Source organism: Ranitomeya variabilis, chromosome 6 (assembly GCF_051348905.1).
Source record: "Ranitomeya variabilis isolate aRanVar5 chromosome 6, aRanVar5.hap1, whole genome shotgun sequence".
NCBI classification, from domain to species: domain Eukaryota; kingdom Metazoa; phylum Chordata; class Amphibia; order Anura; family Dendrobatidae; genus Ranitomeya; species Ranitomeya variabilis.
The window spans coordinates 400,658,688-400,681,686 of record NC_135237.1 but is presented as its reverse complement, the minus strand read 5'-3'; the positions used below and the strand labels follow the sequence as shown (position 1 = coordinate 400,681,686).

General features: G+C 43.1%; 1 protein-coding gene across 3 annotated transcripts in view; it reads left to right on the top strand.

Moving 5' to 3' along the window:
* Positions 1–22,999, top strand: part of CEP192 (centrosomal protein 192) — a 241,915-nt gene that overhangs the window by 124,333 nt on the left and 94,583 nt on the right. For all 3 annotated transcript variants that reach the window (XM_077270146.1, XM_077270148.1, XM_077270147.1), the window contains 2 exons: positions 6,784–6,993; positions 10,480–10,609. In XM_077270146.1, the coding sequence (XP_077126261.1) occupies positions 6,784–6,993; positions 10,480–10,609 (340 nt within the window). The remainder of the gene's footprint in view (positions 1–6,783; positions 6,994–10,479; positions 10,610–22,999) is intronic.

The following is a 22,999-nucleotide window of genomic DNA, read 5'->3' as shown; positions in this document are numbered from 1 at the left end:
AAAATCCTCGAGTTGCCGCGCAGTGCCCCCCCACAAAAACAAAATATCGTCTATATATCTGAGCCAGCACAGCACATGGTCAGCGGCCCGGGTCCCCCCGTCGCCAAACAAGGATCTCTGCCAGTTCCCCAGGAAGAGATTGGCGTACGAGGGGGCACAGGCCGCACCCATGGCTGTGCCGCGCTTCTGAAGGTAGTAAAAGTCTTTAAAGACGAAAAAATTATGTGTGAGGGCAAAGCGCAGCAACTCGAGGATGAAATTACACAAAGGGCCGTCCAGGTCGGAGGCCCCGAGGAAGAGGCGGACGGTAGCCAGGCCGTGCTCATGATTAATGCAGGTGTACAAAGTTTGCACGTCCGCAGTGACCAGGAGGACATCTGGGTCCACAAGAACGCCGTCCACCCTGGTAAGGACGTCCGTCGTGTCCCTGACATATGACGGGAGAGCCTCGACCAGAGGTTTAAGGTAGAAATCTATGAATTTACAGATCGGGTCACAAAGCCCGTCAATGCCCGACACGATCGGACGTCCCGGGGGGTTGACGGCGTCCTTGTGGACCTTGGGCAAGAGGTAAAAAGTGGGGATCCTGGGGGACCTGACTGTTAATCCCTCGCACACCTTTTTGTTAATAGTACCCTCCTCTAATGCATGAATAAGTATCACCTGTAACTGAGACGAGAAGGAAGACATCGGGTTATAAGTCAATTTAGTATATGTCACTGAATCCCTAAGCTGGCGATACACCTCCTTTTCATATTTACAACATGGCCAGATGACGATGTTTCCCCCCTTGTCAGCCGGCTTATAAACCACATCGGTGTAAGATTGTAATTCTGTGATGGCAGAACGTTGACTATATGTTAGATTGTCAAAACGACGCTTAGAAGAAAGTTTTTTAAAGTCAGCACTAACCATCTTAGTGAATAAATCCACCGCTGGGCAGAGTGACAAGGGGGGAAACCTCGCCGATCTGGGCATGATGGCAGGTGGAAACCTACTTTGAGGTGTCGAAGATTGTTCGTCCAGCAATTCCTCTAGAATTCGTAATGTTTCCCTCTCCGTCTCAGTTAGAGGGTCAGTAGGATCCTGGCTCTTATGATGTAATTTGCGCAGGATCAGTTTCCTTGAAAAAAGATGGAGGTCTTTCAACGCTGTGAAAAAATCAAAGGGGTGGGTGGGAGAAAAAGTCAGGCCCCTACTCAACAGATCGATTTGTGTGGGGGTAAACGTTCTAGTTGAGAGATTAAGTACCTGAAGGCCCCCCTGGGCACCCGTCCCCTGGTATCTGCCAGCTGACTTTTTATTCTTGGCAGTCTGTCTGGTGATGACTCTGTTATGCGAGGTTATTGGTTCAGATTGACTTTCAGATGCCTGGGGCTGTAACACATCTCGGGAGATGTTAGACGCTACGGATCGTGACCTCGATCTTGAGCTAGACAGGTCTCTGAAACGGGAGCGGGAGCGTTCCCCCGAGCCCCGCCATCTATAAACATTCGCCGTCTGTTTGTCCCTCACATCACGTCTAAACTTCCTCGCTTTATTGGTTTGAATATCGGTAGCCCATTTCTGGAGATCCACATCGATAGTGTCATTCAGTTTTTTTAAGTGCCTCAACGGACAACTCCCTTTTCAAATTTAGTTGGATAGAATCGATTTCGGTTTCAATGCTATTCAGTGTGCGCAGGTCCATATCCTTAAGGAGCGCAATATAGCCAAGAGAACATGTATTAGACAGACTTCCTTGACGTCAGTCTGGAGATCGACAGCACACGTCGCATCCAGACTGATGTCTTCAGGAAGCCGACGGCCGTTAATGCCTTGTTGCGAGCTGACTCAGCACACAATCCTACAACAGTAAGGGCCGTCCCGGTCGGACAGTTCTTGAGGATGAGGCGGATATGTTCCACAGAGGATACTTTTCAGGCCCAGGCCGTGTCTCTTAAAGCCCGCTTTGAGGCACGCGGCTATAGCCGCAGATGCATCAGGCGGGGCTATGATAGGGCCAGGAGGACGCCCCGTAGTGAACTTCTCTACAATGTGGGTCATCGAGCTAGGGTTGGGCCAGGGGATTCAAAAATAAGATTCATTACAACATACAACCATGAATGGGTCAATATGAGGGAGATTCTGGCCCGTCATTGGCCCATCCTGGGCACTGAACTGTCCCTGGGCTCCATACTTGGCGATTTCCCCTCGATGACAGCCAGGAGGTCCCCTAATCTCAGCAATATGCTCGTTCGAAGCCATTATGTGCCCCCTGCCAGTAACCCCTTTGGCTCAAGGGGTCCAGTGCTTGGTTGCTTCCAATGTGGCCATTGTTTGGCCTGTGCCAACATCGTCCGGACTACTTCTTTTACATCTTCCGATGGTAGTAGGACATACTCGATTAGACACCACATATCTTGTGGTACGAAAAATGTGGTGTACTACGCCACGTGTAGTTGCCCTCTAATTTACGTGGGCCTCACGTCAAGGGAGCTCCGTATACGCACTAGAGAACACGTGCGGGACATCCAGGCCGCCAGTACTGTGGTCGATGCCTCTCTCCTGAAGACGATTCCGCGCCACTTCAAACTTTTTCATCGTTGTGACGCGGGGTCGCTTCGGGTTAGGGGCATTGACTGCGTCCATTTGGGTACGCGCGGGGGTGATTACAAGAAAGTACTGGCACAACGTGAGGCAGGCTGGATTGTGAGATTGAATACAGTCGCACCTAACGGCTTAAATGAATCGCTCAGTTTCGCCTCATTTCTATAATGCTTTAATTGTGCGCAGATCAATCTTGCATTATATATAGATTTTCATCATGGTCTCTCTATATCCCCCTCCCTCTGTTTTCATCATCCGACCTCCATTCCATTGGTACAGGCTGTTCCCGCAGCCTGGACTTGTTTTTATTGTTTTTATAATAATTTTTTATTCTGTGTTATTCAATTTGTTATGTTTCTTATTCCTCTTTATAGTCTGTTTCACCTTCTGGTACGCCGAGATTCATCTATATGGTTATGAGACGTCACTTCACGATTTATCGACCGGTTGTGGCGGATTCGCCCCTTTAAAAGCTCTGGAGAAAGGGACGAGATATATGTCAAGATCGCACGCTGAACATATTTTATCTTGTTGTATATGTGTACTATTATACCACTGTTCCCCGTGCAAATATGCCGTATATCTATTTATTCATATTTTTCTGCCCCCTGAGTATGGCCTATCATTTATGGTCTCTCATTTGTCTCTGACCGATGGTTTGTTTATTTTGTGTTATTATGTGCCTTTACATTGGTGGCAGTGCGCGTTCGCGGGTCTGTATCACCGGCTCCTGTTCCGGATCGGTGTCTTTTTGCCTCCCACGTGTGTGCAGGGGTCTTCCTTCCCCCTGCGCACACGTGGTGATGCTGGACGCCGCTTCTGGTCTCAGGACCTGTGCTCCGATCTGCGCATGCGCCGGCATCGCCGCCTACCATTGGCCGCTTCTGGACATGTGAGACGTCACATGTTCAGAGTCCGGCCCCTTTTTAAGGTCTTTCTCGGCCTCTCTGATTCATCCCCTTGAGAAAGCTGGTTACCGCGTAAGCGAAACGCGCGTCGGGGGTCTTTCTTCTCCGGTCCCAGCCTGGTGTCCTGGTTAGCCCACATCATTCAGCGGTAAGCATACTTGCGGTGCCTATTACCGGTGACTGCGGTCACTGCATTGCACCTACTTAGCTTTTTGATAGCTTGCGGCTACGTCCACTCTCTACCTGCGGTTTTCTGCAGAACATTGGATTAGTTGGGCCCCGTTCACCAGTGGTACTGTCTGTCCCCATCCTTTTTGCACTTTACATGTAGTTTCTATTCATGTTTTGTACTAATTTAATTTATGTGCGTATTTACACATTATATATTTAATAAATATTTAATACATTTTGATACCCAATATACTCCTTTTGTTCTCCTCATTCTCAGTATCGTTATGGAGTGGGTGGCCTTTTGTATAGGCCTGGGGCCCTTTTGCACTATTATGTGTTAATTCGCCTCCCTTTGTGCCGGTTTTGTTGGTAATATGTTCTCTGGTTGTGTGCCAAATGTAATAGAGTGCAGGGTTGCGTATGTCACCACGGAACAGACAGACCAACTGTTAGAGGGGATTTATTAACGGGTAAAATTCTCCTCGCAGGGAGTAAACGGGGTTAATAGAGATAAAGCAAGCAGAATAGAAATGGAAAAAAAACGAGTGTTCTTGTAACTTATCAGTCCAGGGAAATCCTGACTGGAGGGTCCTTATTCCAATGTGGGTACAGTCACCAGCAGCACTTGAAGAGCCTGAAGTCTTTCCTGTCTTCTGAGAACTGAAGACTCCGGGGTTAAACTTTTTGCAGACTGTTCTTCTCAAAGTGAAACTGGAACCAGGAAATAGCACAATCTCCGTCACTGCTGCAGGAGTCTCTGTGCACCAGGCTGACAGTCTCTCTGTAGTAAGGATGTCACGCACACACACTGGGCAGTTACTTACCACACTCAGGGATCTTTGCTTGTCACTGCGGTCACCAGGGCTGCACTCGAGTCACGGTCTCTGCGCTGTCAGGTGAGGAGTCTTTTCTGATTCAGGAGGCTTCAAAGTCTACACCCTCACATACAGCCTTCACTAAGGTGGGTATCTCAGTCTCAGTGCCCTCACGGGGAGCACTACCTTTAGGGGAGCACGGCGCTGCAGTCTGCCCTCTCTTTGGCGCGCTGCCTTCTCTCTGCTCTCCCGCTCTTTTCTGACCACACCTTTCTCTTCCCAGCAGTCACCTTGTCCCCTCTGTCCAGGGCAGAAAGTCTTCCCACTAACAACCCAGCTGTCTGACTACGTGGTTCCAGGCAAGGAGCAGGGAAAGCAACCTCCTTACATACTGCTGCTCACTATGTAGGGGAATTGAGGAAGAAATATGGTACGACCGTCCAACAATAAATCCACACTTTTGTGGTTTCATTGTTGGATGGTTGTGCAAGATATTTTCCTCCTTTCTCCCTCATTGGCTGTGCTACACAAGCAGGAATGGCATCAACCCTGATTTCAACCGGAGACATTGGAAATTACGTGGCGTGGTGAGCTCTATTCCTCCCCCACCCCGTCCTCCCTCCAGCTCTGCTCACCATGTACTGTATGGTTACTGAATCTGCGCCTTTATGACTGAAGAAAGCAAAGACAGAAACATAATGATTAAATAGCATAGTGCATGAAAATAACATACAGTACTTAGTTAACATGTTTTTTCATAAAAGAAAATGTAAAAGCCAGCCCTCACTCCATGGTGACCGTAATTGGGACCGTCTTAACTCTATTATTAAAAACCTTACCGTTTGTCAAGTGACATGCTGAGAAGGACTGGGCCCAACTAGTTTACACACAGCCAAGGGAGACCACATCAATATAATGCCCACCTCAAAGGAAAGGCAGGCCACTCCTTTTATATGCACAGAAAAAAACTCAAAGGTATGAATTTAGATATAACTGACTGAAAGCTTGAAGGTGCTTGAAGGAATAATGTTCATTTCTTCCCTGTAGCCGGGCTTTTAGTGTGACAACCTGCAGCTTAATAGCATTTTTGGACATGACAGATTCTCATTTAAAGAGAACCTGTCAGCCGGATTGTGCACAGTAACCTACAGATAGTGTCATTTTGGCGCCGTTATACTGATTACAATGATACCTGGTGATGAAATCCATCTTGTGGTTGTTGTTTAATCTTTATTTTCAATTTTGAGTTAATGACATACTCGTGCCCCTGGGCGGCCTGTGGGGGGGGGGGGGGGAGTCTTCATGTGGTGCTTTGATTAGCTGTTCATAATGAAGACTGCTGACAGTTCAGTGATCCCTCAGTGACCTGCCCCCTAGTTTACATAATATGCTTACTGAAAAAAAAAAAACCTCCTGCAGGCAGGCACCAGCTGTGGCACCTGCGCTGCAGCATAATCACATGTTTACTGTGTTTATAATTAATGTGGTTGAGGTTATCCTCGTAATTAAAAAAAAATAAAAAATTTGAAAATGGCGCCTGCGCAGTAGCAGCTATCGGTGTTTATGGAGGTGATTCAATAGCTGCTATTGCGCAGGCGCCATCTTGGAGGAGGAATTTTTTTTTTTACCAGATCACTTCTATATACACCGATAGCTGCTACTGCGCAGGTGCCATTTTCACATGGGTTTTCTTTTTTATACGGATGACCTCAACCCACATTATATACACAGTACACATGCGATTATATTAATGCCCAGGTGACACGGCTGATACCTGCTGCAGAAGGCTCTTTTTTGTCAGTATGTACATATAATGTTCATTACTTAAACTTGGGCGCAGGTCGGTGAGGGAACAGTGAACTGTCAGCAGTCTGCATTATGAATACGTAATCAGGGCCCCCCCCCCTTCCCCAAAGGCCGCCCTGTAGCACGAGCATATCATTAACTCAAAACTGAAAATACAGATTAAACAACAACCACAAGATGGATTTGATCACCCAAGGTATCATTTTAATCAGTATAACGGCGCCGACCTGACACGGTCTATAGGCTACTGTGCACAATCCTGCTGACCGGTTCCCTTTAAGACACTCTAGCTTGTAGAATTTTGAAAATTCTGCCTTTTTAACTCTGATCCTGTACATTGTGTGCTTTTCCTTCAGCTCCTAAAATTTGAGTTCGACAGCTATTTCCAGTAAACCACATATACCTAATCTTAAACATACTTTCTCTTTTATTTTTTGTTACTTTTTTAAAAATGGAAGACAGTAGTAATTACCATTTTTTGTTTTTTCTTAAAGGAAGAGAAAATGGATTTAGAAAATAATTCTGTTAACTTGGGCGACACATCATGGAAGCTTCCAGTCAGTGGTCATGTTTTATTAAAAGCATCTACTAGTTCAGAATTGGCCCAGGAAGAGGCAAGCTACTTGCGTCTTTCTTTAGGGGAATTCTTTGGTCAAAGATCAGAGGCTATGGGATGTCTAGGTGGAGGGACGGATGTCAAACGGGTGTGTATAAACTTCAATTATCTACTGTGTCTTTCTAACATTTTGAAAATGAGTACAATCTTTGTTTATTATTTTTGATGAGTGAGTTCTCCATATATAATATAATATACTTAGCAACATATAATATAATATACTTAGCAACTGTTTTTGTTCCTGTGCTCGTATATTTCTATGTATATGTGTATGTATATGCACTCATGGCCAAAAGTATTTGTACCCTTGAAATTGTTCCAGAAAATGAAGTGTTTCTCTGAGAAGACTATTGCAATTACACCTGTTTTGTTATACACCTGTTTATTTCTTTTCTGTTTATTGGAACAACACAAAAAAAAAATTAAAAAAAGCAAATTGGACATCATTTTACACAACCCCAAAAAATGAGCCTGACAAAATATATTTGGCTACACACCCTTTGGAATAAATAAACGCAATCAATCACTTCCTATAACCATCAAAAAGCTTCTCAACTGGAATTTTAGACAACTTTTCTTTTGCAAACTGCTGCAGGTCTCTCAATATTTGAAGAGTGCATTATCTCAACATCAATTTTAAGAACTCTTTACATTTGTTTAATGGGATTTAGATCCAGACTCTGCTGGCCACTTCAGATTTCTCCACCACTTTGTTTCCATCCATTTCTTGGTGTTTCTTCAAGTATGTTTGGCGTCCTACTGCAAGACCATTACCTAGAACCCAGCTTTTTGACACTGGACCCTACATTGCAACCAAAAATCCTTTGGTAATCTTCAGATTTCATGATGGCTTGCACACAGTCAAGGCACCCATTGCCAAAGACCGCAAAATAATCCCAAAATATCTTTGAACCTCCACGATATTTGACTGTATGTACTGTTCTCTTCTTTAGAGGCCTCATTCTAGTTTTGGTAAAAAGTAGAATGATGTGCTTTTAGTTTTTTATGTTTGTCAGCAGTGGGCTCCTCCTGGGTCTACTACTATAGTGTTTTATTTCATTAAACGTCAACGGAGATTAATGCACCTTGTGCCTGCAGGACAGCTTGACTTCCCTTAGAAATTGATTTTGACTGCATATCCACCATCCGAAATATCTTGCGTTGCAACCTTCCATTCGTTTTTCTCTGCCGTCCACATACTGGGAGATTAGTTAGTGTCATGGGTTGTAAACTTCTTGATTATGTTGCACACCGTGGACAGAGGATTATCAAGATTTCTGGAAATGGACTTGTAACCTTGATTGTTGATATTTTTAAACAGTTTTGGTTCTCAGTTCCTCAGACCGTTCTCTTCTCTTTCTGTTCTCCATGCTAAGTGTGGCACACAAGCCAAACAATGCAAAGATTGCCAACTTCTCCCCTTTTTATCTGGTTTTTGGAGGGATTTTCAAATTGCCAACACATGTTTGAAGGAGCATCACATGCTTAAAAGAAAGTTGTTTACACACATTTTAGTCCTGCTCAGTTTTCGGTTTATGTCCAATCTTCCTTATTTTGTTCCGATACACACAAAGGAAATAAACGTGTATAACAAAACGTGTAATTGCAATAATTTTCTGGGAGAAATTATTCATTTTCTTGGGACAAATTCAAGGGTGTCAACACTTTCGGCTGTGTGTGTGTGTATCCTATCTATGTCTACCGGGTTAAGAAAGGTTGACCACAATGGACCAAAGTCGTCTTCAACCCATATATGTTTTAATTTATTTTTTCTTGACCAAGTAGGTTGACCACAATGGACCCAAGTCGTCTTCAGCCCATATATGTTTTAATGTATTTTTTCTTGACCAGGTATAGATAATCTAGCGCTGATGTGTTGCCCACAATGCCATTTGTTGGGAGAAAAGCATCGAGGCCTTAAAGCTGTTAGTGTCTGCCATTACTACTTTGTGGTAGGGCATTCCATTGTCTGACTGCTCTAACTGTAAAGAGCGCTCTCCTATTTAGTTCCCAAAACAGCCGCCACATGTAGTGAATGTCCCCTGGTCTTTTTTAATGGTCTTAGAGGAATGTATTGATCAATCATGTACTTACGCATACAAATTAGATTACCTCCGATATGTCATTTCTTTTTTATAAGCTAAATGGGCTTGTGCTTTAGTGCCTCACTACTGAGCATGTACATAAAGTTCAGCACAGATTCATTTCGGCTAAAAGCCAAGATGCTTAGATCAGGAACAGACCAGACATTTATAGACATCCATAACTTGCCCAAATGTTCATGAAATCATTTACAGCACATACTTCAATGTACTACTGTACCCAAAATGGACACCAACTCTGAAACCATGACCCTGCTGCTGGGACCCCCCACAGATGACAAGAACAAGGATTCTGAGGTCCACTGTGTAATTGTAGTGGTGGTGATCATATGGCCCGTTTTATCTCCATTAAATGGGAGTTAATCTGTTTACATGCAGCGTTTTTGCTATATGCTCTTTTTTTTTTTTTTTTTTGCAGCCAAAGCCTTCTCTCTTGGCAGAGAAAACGTTCAAAATGTCAGGTTTTGTTTTTTTTCCAGCGTTTTTTGCAACTGGTTTTTGACAGGCTTCTTAGGTGTGGAATACATGGTGTGCTTTGTCTACAGTACATGTTTTAATAAACTTCATTTTAATCACCAAAAACTCGATTGCTTTTTTTGTAGCATTTTTTTCACATTGCTTTCTGTGGGTGAAAAAAAAATACTGTAAAAACGCTGAAAGTATTGACATGCTGCAGTTTTAACAAAAAATACTTTAGTTAGGAAAAACAATAGCGTGTTCATGAGATTAATGAAATCTTATCGCTTTTGCTGGTATTGTAGAAAGCAGCTTTTAATTTGTGTAAGATACTCAGCAATAAAGAAAGAAGGGGGGAAAAAAAGCGCTGCAAAAACACAACGTGTGAGCATTACCGTAGCCTCAGTCTGAGAGTTAGCATTTAGGTCCACCTTTGTGCCCCCATTCTTATAATTGATCGGTCAACTCTGCTCCCAGCAATCATACGTTTTATCTTTTATACTGTAGATGATGATATGTTTCCTTTGTGAACAACCCATTTACTGCAAAATAGAATGTCAGTACTAGCCTTATATATGCTTTTTCCACCCAACTGAAAGATTCAGCAGTGCATTAGTCGAAAACTTATACCGTAAATCCCAGGTTCTGGGAGCACATTTTGTTCTTATTTTATGAGTGTTCATGTTGGGACATGACAGGCTTATTACATTAAACAATATACCTGCGTAACATGAGACCTTCCGATGTAGGCTTAACAGCATATATTCGGCATAGAAATGACCTAGCTTTAGACCTTTATAGGAACCAGTTCGGCATCACATGGAGACCTTTTGGCTCAAGACTGTAGCACACTTTGTAACACCAATTGATACTGTATTTCAAAAAGGAAATGGCTCCAAATTACACCATGATTCTTCTGTCTGGTTCCAGAAGAAAAATATCTATCTTTCGGTAACTATTCATATCTCTGTATTTACAGTCAATGATAAAATTGTAGTTCTTGTTTCTTTGCACAGCCGTCTTTTGGCTATCATATAATTTCTCCAGAGAAGCAAGAACCTATTGTACTATTGAGGAATTCGTTGGACTCAGAAAATACTGAACACGATGATACCATAAAGTTTTGCGATAACACCTTAACTCCAGGTTTGTACCTATGTGTTTTTATCTTGCTTTTTTCCCCTTATTTTTACTGCGGAGTGGTAGTTATGCTATACATACAATGGCATATAAAAGTTTGGGGCACCCCCAATCAAAATTATTGTTATTGTGAGCAGAAAAGCAAGTTGAAATGATCTCTTAAAGGCCTAAAGTTAAAATGACACATTTCCTTTGTATTTTAGGCAAGAAACATATATATATTTTCATATTTTACATTTTAAAAATTACTAAAAGGATAATGGGCCAATGCAAAAGTTTGGGCACCCTGCATAGTTAGTACTTGATTGTACCCACGTTTGAAAGTATCACAGCTTGTAAATTCTTTTTGTAGCCAGTCAAGAGTATTTGCATTCTTGTTTTAAAGTATGAAACTCATTCTTCTTTGGAAAATTCTTCCAGTTCTGTGGGATTCCTGTGTTGTCTTGCATGCGCTGCTGTTTTGAGGTCTAGCCACAGATTTTCAGTGATGTTCAGTTCAGGAGACTGTGAGGGCCATTGTGAAACCTTCAGTTTGCTCTTTTTGAGGTAGTCTATTGTGGATTTGATGTATGTTTAGGATCATTATCCATTTGTACAACCCCTGGCAAAAATTATGGAATCACCGGCCTTGGAGGATGTTCATTCAGTTGTTTAATTTTGTAGAAAAAAAGCAGATCACATACATGGCACAAAACTAAAGTCATTTCAAATGGCAACTTTCTGGCTTTAAGGAACACTAAAAGAAATCAAGTACAAACAATGTGGTAGTCAGTAATGGTTACTTTTTTAACCAAGCATAGGGGAAAAATTATGGAATCGCTCAATTCTGAGGAAACCATTATGGAATCGCCCTGTAAATTTTCATACCCAAAAATAACACCTGCATCAAATTAGATCTGCTCGTTAGTCTGCATCTAAAAAGGAGTGATCACACCTTGGGAGAGCTGTTGCACCAAGTGGACTGACAATAATCATGGCTCCAACACGAGAGATGTCAATTGAAACAAAGGAGAGGATTATCAAACTCTTAAGAGGGTGAATAATCATGCAATGTTGCAAAAGATGTTGGTGGTTCAGTCAGCTGTGTCTAAAATCTGGACCAAATACAAACAACATGGGAAGGTTGTTAAAGGCAAACATCCTGGTAGACCAAGGAAGACATCAAAGCGTCAAGACCGGAAACTTAAAGCAATATGTCTCCAAAAGAGGAAATGCACAACAAAACAAATGAGGAATGAATGGGTGTAAACTGGAGTCAACGTCTGTGACCGAACTGTAAGAAACTGCCTAAAGGAAATGGGATTTACATATAGAAAAGCTAAATGAAAGCCATCATTAACACCTAAACAGAAAAAAACAAGGTTACAATGGGCTAAGGAAAAGCAGTCATGGACTGTGGATGACTGGATGAAAGTCATATTCAGTGATGAATCACGATTCTGCATTGGACAAGGTGATGATGCTGGAACTTTTGTTTTGTTGTCGTTCCAATGAGATTTATAAAGATGACTGCCTGAAGAGAACATGCAAATTTCCACAGTCATTGATGATATGGGGCTGCATGTCAGGTAAAGGCACTGGGGAGATGGCTGTCCATTACATCTTCAATAAATGCACGAGTTTATGTTGATATTTTGGACACTTTTCGTATCCCATCAATTGAAAGGATGTTTGGGGATGATAAAATCATTATTCAAGATGATAATGCATCCTGCCATAGAGCAAAAACTGTGAAAACATTACTTGGAAAAAAGACACACATGCCTGCAAATAGTCCGGATCTCAATCCAATTGAAAATCTTTGGTGGAAGTTGAAGAAAATGGTCAATGACAAGGCTCCAACCTGCAAAGCTGATCTGGCAACAGCAATCTGAGAAAGTTGGAGCCAGGTTGATGAAGAGCACTGTTTGACACTCATTAACTCCATGTTTCAGAGACTTCAAGCTGTTATAAAAGCCAGAAGTGGTGCAACAAAATACTAGTGATGTTTTGGAGTGTTTTTTTGTTTTTGTTTTTCATGATTCCATAATTTTTCCCACAGAATTGAGCGATTCCATAATTTTTCCCCTATGCTTGTTTAAAAAAAGTAACCATTACTGATTACCACATTTTTTTTGTTCTTGATTTCTTTTAGTGTTTCTTAACCCCTTCACCCCCAAGGGTGGTTTGCACGTTAATGACCAGGCCAATTTTTACAATTCTGACCACTGTCCCTTTGAGGTTATAACTCTGGAACGCTTCAACGGATCTTGGCGATTCTGACACTGTTTTCTCGTGACATATTGTACTTCATGATAGTGGTAAAAGTTCTTCAATATAACTTGCGTTTATTTGTTAAAAAAGCGGATATTTGGCGAAAATTTTGAAAATTTCGCAATTTTCCAACTTTGAATTTTTATGCCCTTAAATCACAGACATATGTCACGCAAAATACTTAATAAGTAACATTTCCCACATGTCTACTTTACATCAGCACAATTTTGGAACCAAATTTTTTTTTTGTTGTTATTGAGTTATAAGGGTTAAAAATTGACCAGCAATTTCTCATTTTTACAACACCATTTTTTTTCAGGGACCACATCTCATTTGAAGTCATTTTGAGGGGTCTATATGACAGAAAATACCCAAGTGTGACCCCATTCTAAAAACTGCACCCTTCAAGGTGCTCAAAACCACATTCAAGAAATGTATTAACCCTTCAGGTGTTTCACAGGAATTTTTGGAATGTTTGAAAAAAAGTTAAATGTTCATTTTTATTTACACAAAATTTATTTCAGCTCCCATTTGTTTTATTTTACCAAGGGTAACAGGAGAAAATGGACCCCTAAAGTTGTTGTACAATTTGTCCTGAGTACGCTAATACCCCATATGTGGGGGTAAACCACTTTTTGGGCGCATGGCAGAGCTCGGAAGGAAAGGAGCGCCATTTGACTTTTCAATGCAAAATTGACTGGAATTGACATGGGACGCCATGTTGGGTTTGTAGAGCCCCTGATGTGCCTAAACATTGAAACCCCCCACAACTGACACCATTTTGGAAAGTAGACCCCCCTAAGGAACTTATCTAGATGTGTGGTGAGCACTTTGACCCAACAAGTGCTTCACAGAAGTTTATAATGCAGAGCTGTAAAAATAAAAAATCATATTTTTTCACAAAAATGATCTTTTCGCCCCCATTTTTTTATTTTCCCAAGGGTAAGAGAAGAAATTAGACCACAAAAGTTGTTGTGCAATTTGTCCTGAGTACAACGATACCCCATATGTGGGTGTAAACCATTGTTTGGGCGCAGGGCAGAGCTCGGAAGGGAAGGAGCGCCATTTGACTTTTCAATGCAAAATTGACTGGAATTGAGATGGGACGCCATGTTGTGTTTGGAGAGCCCCTGATGTGCTGAATCATTGAAACCCCCCACAAGTGACACCATTTTGGAAAGTAGACCCCTTAAGGAACTTATCTAGATGTGTGTTGAGCACTTTGACCCAACAAGTGCTTCACAGAAGTTTATAATGCAGAGCCGTAAAAATAAAAAATCATATTTGTTCACAAAAATGATCTTTTCGCCCCCATTTTTTTATTTTCCCAAGGGTAAGAAAAGAAATTAGACCACAAAAGTTGTTGTGCAATTTGTCCTGAGTACGACGATACCCCATATGTGGGGGGGAAGCACTGTTTGGGCGCATGACAGAGCTCGGAAGGGAAGGAGCGCCATTTGGAATGCAGACTTAAATGGATTGGTCTGCAGGCGTCACGTTGCATTTGCAGAGCCCCTGATGTACCCAAACAGTAGAAACCCCCCACAAGTGACCCCAAATTGGAAACTAGACCTCCCAAGGAACTTATCTAGATGTGTTGTGAGAACTTTGAACCCCCAAGTGTTTCACTACAGTTTATAACGCAGAGCCGTGAAAATAAAAATTATTTTTTTCACAAAAATGATTTTTTTAGCCCCCAGTTTTGTATTTTCACAAGGGTAACAGGATAAATTGGACCCCAAAAGTTGTTGTCCAATTTGTCCTGTGTACGCTGATACCCCATATGTGGGGGTAAACCACTGTTTGGGCGCATGGCAGAGCTCGGAAGGGAAGGAGCGCCGTTTGGAATGCAGACTTAGATGGATTGGTCTGCAGGCGTCACGTTGCATTTGCAGAGCCCCTGATGTACCTAAACAGTAGAAACCCCCCACAAGTGACCCCATATTGTAAATTAGACCCCCCAAGGAACTTATCTAGATGTGTTGTGAAAACTTTGAACCCCCAAGTGTTTCACTACAGTTTACAACGCAGAGCCGTGAAAATAAAAAATCTTTTTTTTCCCACAAAACTTATTTTTTAGCCCCCAGTTTTGTATTTTCCCAAGGGTAACAGGAGAAATTGGACCCCAAAAGATGTTGTCCATTTTGTCCTGAGTACGCCGATACCCCATATGTTGGGGTAAACCCCTGTTTGGGTACACGGGAGAGCTCTGAAGGGAAGGAGCACTGTTTTACTTTTTCAACGCAGAATTGTCTGGAATTGAGATCGGATGCCATGTCCCGTTTGGAGAGCCCCTGATGTGCCTAAACAGTGGAAACCCCCCAATTATAACTGAAACCCTAATCCAAACACACCCCTTACCCTTATCCAAACGGTAACCCTAACCACACCCCTAACCCTGACACACCCCTAACCCTAATCCCAACCCTATTCCCAACCGTAAATGTAATCCAAACCCTAACTTTAGCCCCAACCCTAACTGTAGCCTTAACCCTAACCCTAGCCCTAACCCTAGCCCTAACCCTAGCCCTAACCCTAACCCTAGCCCTAACCCTAGCAATAACCCTAGCCCTAACCCTAGCAATAACCCTAACCCTAGCCCTAACCCTAATGGGAAAATGGAAATAAATACATTTTTTTTAATTTTTTTATTTTTCCCTAACTAAGGGGGTGATGAAGGGGGGTTTGATTTACTTTTATAGCGGGTTATTTAGCGGATTTTTATGATTGGCAGCCGTCACACACTGAAAGACTCTTTTTATTGCAAAAAATATTTTTTGCGTTACCACATTTTGAAAGCTATAATTTTTCCATATTTGAGTCCACAGAGTCATGTGAGGTCTTTTTTTTTTGCGGGACGAGTTGACGTTTTTATTGGTAACATTTTCGGGCACATGACATTTTTTGATCGCTTTTTATTCCGATTTTTGTGAGGCAGAATGATCAAAAACCAGCTATTCATGAATTTCTTTTGGGGGAGGCGTTTATACCGTTCCGCTTTTGGTAAAATTGATAAAGCAGTTTTATTCTTCGGGTCAGTACGATTACAGCGATACCTCATTTATATCATTTTTTTATGTTTTGGCGCTTTTATACGATAAAAGCTATTTTATAGCAAAAATAATTATTTTGGTATCGCTTTATTCTCAGGACTATAACTTTTTTATTTTTTTGCTGATGATGCTGTATGGCGGCTCGTTTTTTGCGGGACAAGATGACGTTTTCAGCGGTACCATGGTTTTTTATATCTGTCTTTATGATCGCGTGTTATTCCACTTTTTGTTCGGCGTTATGGTAATAAAGCGTTGTTTTTTGCCTCTTTTTTTTTTTTTTTTCTCATGGTGTTTACTGAAGGGGTTAACTAGTGGGACAGTTTTATAGGTTGGGTCGTTATGGACGCGGTGATACTAAATATTTGTACTTTTATTGTTTGTTTTTTTTTATTTAGATAAAGAAATGTATTTATCGGAATAATAATTTTTTTTTTCTTTATTTAGGAATTTATTTTTTATTTATTTTTTTACACATGTGGAAAAAATTTTTTTTAACTTTTTTACTTTGTCCCAGGGGGGGACATTACAGATCGGTGATCTGACAGTGTGCACAGCACTGTCAGATCACCGATCTGACTTAGAGCACTGCAGGCTTACCAAGCGCCTGCTCTGAGCAGGCACTCGGTAAGCCACCTCCCTCCCTGCAGGACCCGAATGCCGCGGCCATCTTGGATCCGGGACCTGCGGCGAGGAGGGAGGTAGGAGACCCTCGGAGCAACGCGATCACATCGCGTTGCTGCGGGGGTCTCAAAGAAGCTCGCAGGGAGCCCCCTCCCTGCGCGATGCTTCCCTATACCGCCGGTACACCGCGATCATGTTTGATCGCGGTGTGCCGGGGGTTAATGTGCCGGGGGCGGTCCGTGACCGTTCCTCGCACATAGTGCCGGATGTCAGCTGCGATATGCAGCTGACACCCGGCCGCGATCGGCCGCGCTCCCCCCGTGAGCGCGGCCGATCGCGTATGACGTACTATCCCGTCGGTGGTCATACGGGCCCACCCCACCTCGACGGGATAGTACGTCAGATGTCAGAAAGGGGTTAAAGCCAGAAAGTTGCCATTTGAAATGACTTTAGTTTTGTGCCATATCTGTCACCTGCTTTTTTTCTAAAAAATTAAACAACTGAATGAACATCCTCTAAGGCCGGTGATTCCATAATTTTTGCCAGGGGTTGTAGAAGCCATCCTCTTTTCAACTTCAGCTTTTATACAGATGGTGTTATGTTTGCATCAATAATTTGTTGAAATCCATTATTTCTGCTCCCCGTGAAATGTTCCCCGCGCAATTGGCTGCAACACAACCCCAAAGCATGGTAGATCTATCCCCATGGTTAAGGGGAATCTGTCACCCCATTTTTCGACTATAAGCTAAGGCCACCGCCATCAGTGGCTTATCTACAGCATTCTGACAGGATTGTTTAAATGACATTTTGCATACCGTATATACTCGAGTATAAGCCGACCCGAGTATAAGCCGACCCCCCTAATTTTGCCACAAAAAACTGGGAAAACTTATTGACTCGAGTATAAGCCTAGGGGGGAAAATGCAGCAGGTACCGGTGAATTTCAAAATTAAAAATAGATACTCCATACCGTTCATTATGGCCCCATAGATGCTCCACATAAAGCTGTGCCATATATACAATGCTCTGCACCGTTGCCCCATAGATACTCCACATAAAGCTGTGCCATATATACAATGCTCTGCACCGTTGCCCCATAGCTGTGCCATATAGTGCTCTGCACCGTTGCCCCATAGCTGTGCCATATAGTGCTCTGCACCGTTGCCCCATAGCTGTGCCATATAGTGCTCTGCACCGTTGCCCCATAGCTGTGCCATATAGTGCTCTGCACCGTTATTGCCCCATAGTTGTGCCATATAGTGCTCTGCACCGTTATTGCCCCATAGCTGTGCCATATAGTGCTCTGCACCGTTATTGCCCCATAGCTGTGCCATATAGTGCTCTGCACCGTTGCCCCATAGCTGTGCCATATAGTGCTCTGCACCGTTGCCCCATAGCTGTGCCATATAGTGCTCTGCACCGTTATTGCCCCATAGCTGTGCCATACAGTGCTCTGCACCATTATTGCCCCATAGCTGTGCCATATAGTGCTCTGCACCATTGCCCCATAGCTGTGCCATACAGTGCTCTGCACCATTGCCCCATAGCTGTGCCATATAGTGCTCTGCACCGTTGCCCCATAGCTGTGCCATATAGTGCTCTGCACCGTTGCCCCATAGCTGTGCCATATAGTGCTCTGCACTGTTGCCCCATAGCTGTGCCATATAGTGCTCTGCACCATCCATTATTGCCCCATAGCTGTGCTGCTGCAATAAAATAATAAAACACATACTCACCTGTCTTGCTTGCAGCTCCTCGGCGCCATCTTCCCGGCGTCTCCCTGCACTGACTGATCAGGCAGAGGGCGCCGCGCACACTATATGCGTCATCGCGCCCTCTGCCTGAACAGTCAAAGCGGAGAGACGCCGGGAAGATGGCGCGACGCCCGGCGTGTGGAACGAGGACAGGTAAATATGCGATACTTACCTGCTCCCGGCGTCCCGCTTCTTCCCCGGACAGCTGGTCTTCGGTGCCGCAGCCTCTTTCTCTATCAGCGGTCACCGGCACCGCTCATTAGAGAAATGAATTATGCGGCTCCGCCCCTATGGGAGGTGGAGCAGCCTATTCATTTCTCTAATGAGCGTTCCCACGTGACCGCTCAGGGGAAGAGGCTGCGGCACCCGGAGACCGTGGGACGGGCAGGGGGAGCGTCAGGATCGCCGGGACTAGGTAAGTATATGACAGTGCTCACCCGCCGACCCCACCACCGATCATGACTCGAGTATAAGCCGAGAGGGGCACTTTCAGCCCAAAAATTTGGGCTGAAAATCTCGGCTTATACTCGAGTATATACGGTACTTCTAATGCTGAATTTTTAATGTGAGGATGCAGGAGAAGTTTTCTTCTGATAACTCCTCCATGAAGGCCATATTTGTGCAGGTGTCTCTGAACAGTAGAACAATGTACCACAACTCCAGAGTCTGCTAAATCTTTCTGAAGTTTTTTTGCAGTCAAGTGGGGGTTCTGATTTGCATCTCTAGCAATCCTTAGAGCAGCCCTCACTGAAATTTTGCTTTGCTAGTCCATGCCCTCATCATCTCCCGCCTCAACTACTGCAACCTCCTGCTCTGTGGTCTCCTCTCGAACACTCTCACACCCCTCCAATCTATTCTAATCTCTGTTGCCCAACTAATCCACCTGTCCCCCCGCTATTCCCTGGCCTCTCCCCTCTGTCAATCCCCTCACTGGCTCCCCATTGCCCAGAGACTCCAGTACAAAAGCCTAACCATGACATACAAAGCCATCCACAACCTGTCTCCTCCATACATCTGTGACCTCATCTCCCGGTACTTTCCTGCACGCAACCTCCGATCCTCACAAGATCTCCTTCTCTACTCCCCTCTTATCTCCTCTTCCTACAATCGCATACAAGATTTCTCTTGCGCATCACCCCTACTCTGGAACTCTCTACCACAACATATCAGACTCTTGCCTACCATTGAAACCATCAAAAAGAACCTGAAGACCTACCTCTTCCGACAAGCCTACAACTTGCAGTAACCACCAATCGACCAAACCGCTGCACGACTTACTCTACCCTCACCTATTGTATCCTCACCCATCTCTTGTAGATTGTGAGCCCTCGCGTGCAGGGTCCTCTCTCTTCATGTACCAGTCGTGACTTGTATTGTTTAAGTTTATTGTACTTATTTTTATGTTTACCCCTCCTCACATGTAAAGTGCCATTGAATAAATGGTTCTATAATAATTAATAATAATCTCAAATATGCTTAACATTTTAGAGTGTCAAGGAGCAGACCATCAGCCCCACCACTACTACTTATATCCAGCTTAACTTCCTAATATTATAGAGGTTGACCTTGGCATAAACGTTGATTGGCTATACTGTAAAATGCTACGAATAACTTCTCCTAGAAGATTTGCCAAAATTTTGCTTAGGCTATTATAGTCAGCATTTAACATGGTTAGGTTCTGTAAAGTCGGGATACTTAATAGAACCATAGCCATGTAAATGCTGACTGTCGGCGCAATTCTTTGACCAGCAGCCATCTTGCTAGTCTACCATATCAGGAATGCTTGTTTGGTTGAGCTCTCCTATGATCTTAGTGAAAGAGCTGCTGCCAGACTTGCCAGCCGGCGGTTTATTTCAGAGAGCACTAAAGGATTTGTCCTCTTAAATTGGACATGCTGGACCATTAACTCAACGTAAAATCTGTTATTGGGGGCTCCTTACACATCAGACTGTTGGCTTAACCCATTCTTTTTGGTGGTTTAAGTCCCACACCCTTTAGGCCGTTGATCTGGCAGTAGCAACACCACAAATGGCTGCATCGTATAATGCTGCCATAGTATAGTATAGGCCAGTAGGTTCAGTTAAAGCTTCTGTGAAAGTTTAAAGAATGGGACTTTTGAACACCTTAATCGTTATGCCTTCAAGCCCAATTGTTTTCCATTAGCTAAAGCTGTTACATCTTCTATAACTGCATCTAAAGTAATACCCTTTTCTAATAGAATTCCCGCAGCTCTCTTCTGAGCGTAGGCAGCAGCTATTTGGTGTAAATGCACATTAATGTCCTCAGCTGTACAATGGAGCCGGAGACAGTATAGTTCCCCCTAAAATTCCTGAGTTCTTTTCCACAGAAAATAGACTGAAAGAGTAATTCATCATGTTGCGCTCAGTACTGCTTGTTACGTCTGATTTTCTTTAATGGTATGTGCTAGAAATTTACTGAATGGATTCCCGAACTCAGTTTGCTTGGGAAAATAATAGTCTCTGAGCTCCCTCCTGCAAATAGATCAAGTAGGACTTTTCTGCTCTGTACCACACTTAGTCTTTCCTCTTTTACATTAGCTGTATAGGTAATTTTTGATTCCTTACATTTGCTAGCTAACTACTTTTTTTTTTCTTTTTTTTTTTTTATATCTTGGAAGATTTCCCTTTCACCCTTTGACACCAAGCATTAAGTGCTTCGAGCTTCTTGCTGTACATGTACTCATGGTGATGGCACCTCCCCAGAGCTGAGCCAGCGCCATTAACACCAGGTGTCAGCTGTTTATTACTGCCATGATTGGCACATGCACCAATCCTGATTGTTTAACCCTCTAGATGCCGTTGTCTATAGCGACATCGCCATCTAGACAGTTTACAAAGGCAATGGACTTTCTTTGTATACCATCGGCACCCCAAGTATGCAATTGCGGGATGCTTATATTTGCCATAGCAATCACAGACCAAACATTGGCCTCCAGGTCTGCAATATATGTATGCTTATTTTCCTCTGCTAGAAGCAGTGGTGCGTTAGGCTGTACGTCATTGTAGTTCATGTGACTACAAATGCATTATACATTCTGTTCCTGATTCATCAATCATATTTTTGATTTGCAGCTTAAAACTGCATGAAATGTCAAACGTTTTGCACAACAAGAATTTTTAAAATTTTTGGCTTGTTCACAACAGTCCTGGCAAGTTAAACTAACTTTTTTAATGGCCAAGTGTGCTCAACAATGCCATTATAATTTACGCTACAGAAGTGACATAAATCACAGCAGGCTGTATGCTAGCCCCTGGCTGGCATACATATCTGGTAGGGGCATGTGTAAATATACACCACATTCATAAGAGGTGCTTGCCACAATGAATACAGCGCATCTAACTCCAGCACTCTCTTCATTAATCCAGGAATACCATACATTAGTTTGATCAGCAAAGTGTTCGTGTTTACCTATTGGTGAAAGCCAAAGAGGCTGTATATGTCCAGCAGTCTCAGGGTCTGTTGATGAAAGTTGAACTACCAATGGAGCAAGATCTAAGATTGCTTTAGGCAGATATTTGTTCTTTCATTACATTAAAAGTTTGGTTATTGCCAAATGCGTATTCTATGTGAGGCATGTACCAATCTCTACACCTGATCAATACTTTGGCCCTTATAAAAATCATGGTTGCACTGTACCCATCAATTATACAATGTCTGAGGCAATTACTTCGTATGCAAATGAGGAGGCTTTGGTGTTCTCTTGGTGCAGGCCAAGAGTTCAGTTCCCAGCTCCGCCTCCTCATTTGCAGGGCCTTTCCCTCACTTCTAATTGACTGTGCTTGCTTCCCAGACCCAGCACTATGTGAATGTTGCCGTTGTGTATGCACATGCACACACCTGCTGCGCACGTTCTCCTTCCTGTTTCCTTTTTGTTGATGCCTCCCGCTACTCTAATACACCCAGAAATATAGCAAGTGGCTTCAGCAAAGCGAATAGGGTGGAGAGCAAATACATGCGACTCCTGAGTTAACTTTATCACAAGAGAGGTGATTATCCCCACTGCCTCCTAACGGTCAGTCTATTATAAAGGAAGAAGAAAACAAAAAGTGGACATGAGCTTTGTATAAAACCCATGCACTTTGCTGGTACTGTGAAGACTTGTTCACACTGTCTTGCTTCTCATAAAATTAGAATATTCTCAAAAAGTTAATTTCAGTTCTTCGATACAAAAAGTGATACTCCTAAATTATATAGTAATTACAAACAGTGATCTATTTCAAGTGTTTATTTCTGTCAGTGGAGATGATTATGGCTTGCAGCCAAAGTCATTATCTCAGCAAATTGCTGCGTCGCATGCTGACTTGACAAATGTCCAGAAGGCAGTCACTGACACACTCCACAAGGAGGGTAAACTACAAAAGGTCATTGCTAAAGAAGCTGGCTGTTCAGAGTGCTGTGTCCAAGCATATTAATGGAAAGTTGAGTGGAAGGACAAAAGTGTGGTAGAAAAATGTGCACAAGCAAACGGGATAACCGCTGCCTTGAATGGATTAAGAAAAGGCCATTCAAAAGTTTGGGGGAGATTCACTAGGAGTGGACTGCTTCTGGAGTAAATGCTTCAAGAGCCACCACACACAGACGTATCCATGACATGGGCTACAAGTGTCGCATTCCTTGTGTCAAACCACTCATGATCAATAGACAACACCAGAAGTCTTACCTGTGCCAAGGAGAAAAAGAACTGAACTGTTGCT